The sequence below is a fragment of the Amblyomma maculatum genome, chromosome 1 (assembly GCF_055883805.1).
Source record: "Amblyomma maculatum isolate TAMU_Amacu chromosome 1, ASM5588380v1, whole genome shotgun sequence".
Classification (NCBI taxonomy): domain Eukaryota; kingdom Metazoa; phylum Arthropoda; class Arachnida; order Ixodida; family Ixodidae; genus Amblyomma; species Amblyomma maculatum.
The window spans coordinates 18,350,691-18,356,742 of NC_139344.1; the positions used below are offsets into that span (position 1 = coordinate 18,350,691).

The window sequence follows — 6,052 nt, forward strand, 5'->3', positions numbered from 1 at the left end:
CAGCATGCTGCTTGACGAACAGCAGTACGCGAGGCCGAAGCTCAAGGAGTATTATAACAAGTGGAAAGGAACACGTACGGCCACACGGCTACGATATTCAAACTACAATGCCAAGAAACCCGTCCGCCACCATCGCCACAGCCATGTCCGGCTTGCGAGCGATCACGGAGCCGGCGACACTGGCGACCAGCTATCGACCTATCGCTTGAAACGGCGACGAGAAGCAGCAGACATTTTACAAACAAAACAAAACAAGGCTACGTCACATCCGGCAAGTTATTCCTCCTCACTTCTTTCAGCTGGCGCATGCGCAGAAGCGACGGAGCATTCCAATAAAGAAGGTCTGGTACGTCCAAACTCCCTGGGCTTCTTGATAGCTGCTTGGCGCGAAATTAATCTCCTCGGTCGCCTCGGTGTTTCGGGAGCACCTTCTCTCGTTAGTACTAGCGGCTGATTTGGCCGACAGTGGCTTGCGGATCATCTAATTTGATGTTTTGCAGTGTGATCAAAGAACGTGGTGAACTCTGAACTCTCGTCAGCCAATTCGGTGTGCTTTGGTGAAAACATGGCGGCCGGCACCGAACCTGTTGAGCTTGTGCTCAAGATGGATGAAGCAAAAGACGTCGACGTGCATTTCTTCGCATGTGACATCGAGCACAGGGGAAAGGCCAACGTGCCTGCTTACTTCTCGCACCACGTTGAGCCTATTGAAAGCAAGCCAGGAAACTTCAAGTCACGTCTGCGGGGACGACCACTCATGGGCAGACAGCTGGACCTGCCGGATGGCTACAGCGGCATCATAGCGCGGCGTGCAGGAACCCAGTCCGGCGATAGTAAGGAGCTTTACGTAAGCGGCCGGTTCGACAAGATAACTGCCTGGAACTGGAGTTCATTGATGAGTGAAGAGAAATATCGTCAAATGACTGAGTGGATCGCGGTGGCTCAAGCGCTACACGCACCATGTGACGAGTAGGCGCCAAAAAACGCGCGAAAACATTCGCTTCGGGTGCTGACAAGTACTACCGGTACTGGCTGTTCAACGCTCTGAGCCAATGCAAGGGTCCCTTAGAATGTTCTTACCGGCGTCAAGAGCGTCGACCATTGTTGACTATCCGTGCTTGAAAATGTGAATAAAACGTTATTTTACTTCAAAGCGCTGGCTGTTCGGCCTAATTGGAGGAGCTAACATATACTACCAAGAGAGCTGCGCGTCATGAGCTCGGTCGCTGCTATTAATGGTCATTTATTCTTCCAGGTTTTAATATGCATGGGAACATAATTTTAACTTTGTATTGCACGCTGAAAGTTTTTTTGCGATATGTACTCTCAGTACACTCCAAACACCCCTGATGCGGTCTGTACCTTCAAAGTGCCAACAGGCTGTGGGTTGTTTTTTTTTTTTCCTTTAGTTGCCGCGACGTGAGTGCTACAGTAGCTCTGCACACGCTTCCATAACCCCTACACCTTTAGCTACCATGTAGATTGTTGACTCCCATCACTGTCGCCTACACCACTTTACTCAAATTGCAGGTCTATAGAAGTTTGTGCAGACAGGATGCCGAATTGAAATGATTGCGAGTACTATGGTGCCAAGAAAAACAAATGGCTGTAACTACGATGAAAAATGACTCTGCAAGTGATTGCAACCTTTTGTCACATCCTGTTTTATTATTCTAACAAGTATTGTCAACTGATATTGTGATTGCAAGTGGTCTAGCTAAAGATTGCTGAGCTAGCCGTCATTTTGTCTACCTCTCCTGTTTACATGTTGCACTAGCCTTTACCTGAAGAGAAATGCACCTGCTTGCCCAGCAACCAGTTTTACTCGAGTGACTGAGAACTGCCGTTGTCAAATCCTGTTGTTTTATTAGTTCTGCAAGTGCATTCCATTTGCTTATTTTGCATCTGTGAATGTTGGTTCTTTTGACTGTTTGCATTTTAGTCCTGAAAGGTGTATCTGCTTTGTAACAAAGAAGCAGATGCTTCTGCAGAAAGAAACTCGTGAAAAATAACAGATGTTGTAAACAACAGGGAGTAACGAGTTGCAGATTTCTATTTTGTTCTGAAAAATTGAAAAGTCTCAAAAGTCATCTGCTTTCTCTTGGTCAGGATGACAAATGTAGGATAATTTTAACCACAAAGGGTTGCTACAGGATATGGTACAAGTACAATAGTGTATGCCAGAGTTAGTGACCAAACACTTCCTGGTACAAACACACTGGTGCTTGTACAAATATAATCTGTCTGTGCTGGCTGCACTGTAAGTACATTGCTCGTCATACAGCAAAGCAAAACAGTGCAAAATAACCAAAAGAGCATCTTGCCAAGTAGGGGAAAAGTTTGTGTACATAGTTACACTGAAACTGTACTACTACTGCCCCTTACCTGTGGCACAATGATTAGGGCACTCGACTGTTGTATCCGAGGGTATGGGAATGAATCCCGATAACGGCGCCCGCTTTTCGATGGAGGCGAAAAGCAAGACGCCCACGTGCTGTGTGATGTAAATGCATGTTAAAGAAGTGGTTGAAATTTCCGAGCCCTTCACTATATAAAACTGTACTAGTTGTGTTAAAGCTAGAGCCTTGCATCAGCTTTTAGCATCCAAATAATAAAGCTGCCTTTATTTTAAGTGGAATTCCTTTTTGAAGAGAAGAGTGAAAGGAAAGCCATCTATTCATGTTCCATAACACATGCAGCAAATAGCAGATCAATTAGGGGAAATGAGGGTACTTGTTATAATACATGAAGTTGGCTTCTTTCCTACATGCAGCAAATGACATTTAGTCACAGAAAAGCCTTGGCAAAAGTGCAAATAGATGCACTAGTTGAAAATGTGAAAGAGAGTTCTTATTTCTTGATGAAAAATTATGTATGGATATAAATATGAATAAGCATAAATACTTCATTGCACACAAACATTCCAGTGAGCAAGTCAGTCGACGTTGATGAGCCTGGGGTAATTCTCAAAGGAAGGGCAATATTTGCTGCATTTTCTAGAGGAGCTACAGTTCATTGGCTGGGGAATAGAAAAGTGAGAAGAAAGGAAGTGTGTATTACTACTAGCGCTGAGTGGACACCAGAACCAACTGTGAGGAACCAAATGCAGGTATAAGCTATGCACCTTTTGGGTTGGGGTGGAATTTGTCAATATTAAAAACCGCACGTCGAATGCATCATCATTTAGTAGAACTTGCGTGCGGTATAGTTGGTGACACGATTGGCGACGTCCTTTTTTTTGTGTGTTCTCTATTGTGAATGTGATCAAGTAGCAGTGCCAACAGTTCAGAGAATAATCATTCATGCAAGAAAAAATGCTCTCAATAAACTAAAGTTATAGAATTAGTGCTGCTTAAGGGGAGGGGCAAGAACATTAGCTGCAACAAGTATACTCTTGTTAGTGCATACTGTCAAAACCTGAAGTCCTTTTTAGAACAAATAAAGGTAAGATATCATACTCAGTTCATTCTTTTTTAGAATGTGGCACAACCCCTTCTCCATGACTATAATTATAATTAAGTGCACAGAAATTTTATTTTGGTTTGCTTTGGTTTATAGGTTTTAGTGTCCTAAAGCAACTCGGGCCATGACATACGCTATAGTGGGGGACTCCGGAAATAGCACATGGGTGCCTTGCCTTTTACCTCCATAGAAAAGTGTCTACTGTAGCTGGGATTGAATATGCTTCCTTGGTGTCTCTAGTTGAGTGCCCTAACCATTGAACCACTGCAATGAGGCAATTTTATTTCGGTACCTGTATTTATTTTTTCATAAATTCTTTTGAGTAAGCCACATTTTTCTCGGATGTGAAGTAAAGGTTTAGCAAGATCAGCAAAATGAGCGGGTCTTTCGTGGTTAAGCAATATGTTATTTGTGATGCATTGCTCAGTTTTTGCCGGCGAATTTTGAGCTGTTCCTGGCAATGTGGCAAATTTGACATCACAATGCCTTCTTCTTAGCTACACTTCAGAGAAATCAGATACTACACTTCAGTGATATCAGACATTTTTCTACATGGGATATAAATCCAGAGCATTCATTGAAGCTGATACACAGTATGTCAGTTTCAAAATCTGAGCAACACTACAAGTAATCCCAGAAGCTGCCTGAAACACAGGTGTAAACAAAACTAAGAAAAAAAAAACAGCATGTGACAGCTAGGGGCTGCAGGGACACAAAATACCATTTGTGATAAGCATGCTATAGTGTGCTATCATGCTGTATGATGTTAACATCTGACCAGTACACAGGCCCTATCCTATTCAGCCACTTTCATTTGCAACAGTTATGCACTGCTCTTATGTGCATACACCTTTGTGAACTGGTTAACTGAAACAAGCTCAGTTTCTGCAACACTGCAAGGTTTTAGCAACATAGAGCAGTGATCACGGCAGCAAAGGTGCCCATAACCGCATCCAGCCATGATTCCTGTGGAGGCAGTACTTTGGCTGCAGTCACTACAGCAGATTGGCTCTTCACGTATGTTCATCAAGTTTTGCACTGCTGCATGTGTGTGTGTGTGTGTGTGTGTGTGTGTGTGTGTGTGTGTGTGTGTGTGTGCGTGCATGTTAACACTGAAAGATAGTTTTTATGGTATCTGCCTTGATCTGAACACTTGGATAATTGTTGGAGGATGTTTCAAGTGAATGCTCAGTTTGCAGCATATGAATGCTAATTTAGTGCAGCTTTTATGAATGTTTTTGAATATGTCCTTTGCTATAAAATTTTGACAATTTGGGCCCATTTTGTATCTACTGCACAAGGAGGGCGTATGTGAAATGCAAACTTATCTCAGTTTCTATGTTGACTGAACTTCACCTGTCTGTTCTGTAATCTAAGGCCTGAAACTCTGGCACCTGGTTGATTACCCGGTCAGTTAATTGTTAGTGCAATCCTGTTACTTTTCAGATCATACCATTCCCAATAGAAAAAAATCAATGGGCCCAATTGGGAATTTTCCAACTGAAATGAACTGGTTAAAAACCAATTGTGTTTTCACCGCCCATTGGACCTGACCATTTGATATGAATTGGTGGATATGAAGACTAAATGCTTCACCAATTGAACTCAAATGGCATGCCCATTGAGCCCAAATGGTTTGAATTCACATAGCTGAAAAAAAAAAAATAAATAAAGATGCAATTTCAATGCTTTCTGTCAAGAAGTTACAGTGGAGCCGACTTTTATACAAGTGGACTGAAATTTCAAGTTTTTACAGAAATGAGAGACAAGCATGCATCACACTCATGGAACACAGATTAAATGTATATATCCACAGAATACTTTGCAGAGACTTATATATTCCATTTGTTGAACAGTGCTGCTGGGACCAGTAACACATCTCTGTTATTCAGAGTTAATTTATTTAATTATGCCTGCACTTACAGTGGACACAATAAAATCAATAAGATTAAGCGGCATATACTTTTTATAAGAACTTAAATTTTTCACTGTTGTCTCTTTATAGATGTATGTATATATGTGCATATCTCAGTCAATGATATCATTGACTTGACTCTCCCAAGTGGGCATGTTCTTTCTGGACCAATTAGAACTAATGGGAAGCCCAATTAATTTCGTGACTCCCAATTGGGATGAGTTGGTTAATTTCAAACTGGGAGTGAAGAAACCAGTTAGGTTGGACAGCTAGGACCCATTGGAAAAACCATTTGGGATTGGCAGAACCAATTCAACCTGACTGATCGTCCCAATTGGATCCATTGATTTTTTTTTTACTGGGTTCGACGAAGAAGAAATATATTATTTCCTTTGCGAGTGAATTGCAATATTTAAAATTTCGCAATTGCTCTAAATTACGAGCCAGATTTTGAAGGAAGAACATAGCTGGCAATTTGACGGTCATGTGCGTCTTTATTGTGGCCTCTGGCCAAGGTCACGGGCGAGGATCGAACCCGCGACCACGAGTGAACCGAAGTAGGTCCAAATGGAGCTAAAAAGTAAAAAATAAACTGAGAGAGAGAAACAGACATGAAAAAACGCCGCAGGCGCTTTGCTACAGCTACAGGTGAATAAATTGATAGTATCGATCGGC

General features: G+C 42.2%; 1 protein-coding gene across 1 annotated transcript; it reads left to right on the forward strand.

Annotated features, from left to right (window-relative positions):
- Positions 1 to 316: 316 nt before the first annotated feature.
- LOC146201866 (uncharacterized) lies at positions 317 to 1,153 on the forward strand. The gene has a single exon (XM_084587828.1). It carries the CDS (start codon positions 566 to 568, stop codon positions 971 to 973), a length of 408 nt encoding a protein of 135 aa, XP_084443954.1. The 5' UTR covers positions 317 to 565; the 3' UTR covers positions 974 to 1,153.
- Positions 1,154 to 6,052: the final 4,899 nt, after the last annotated feature.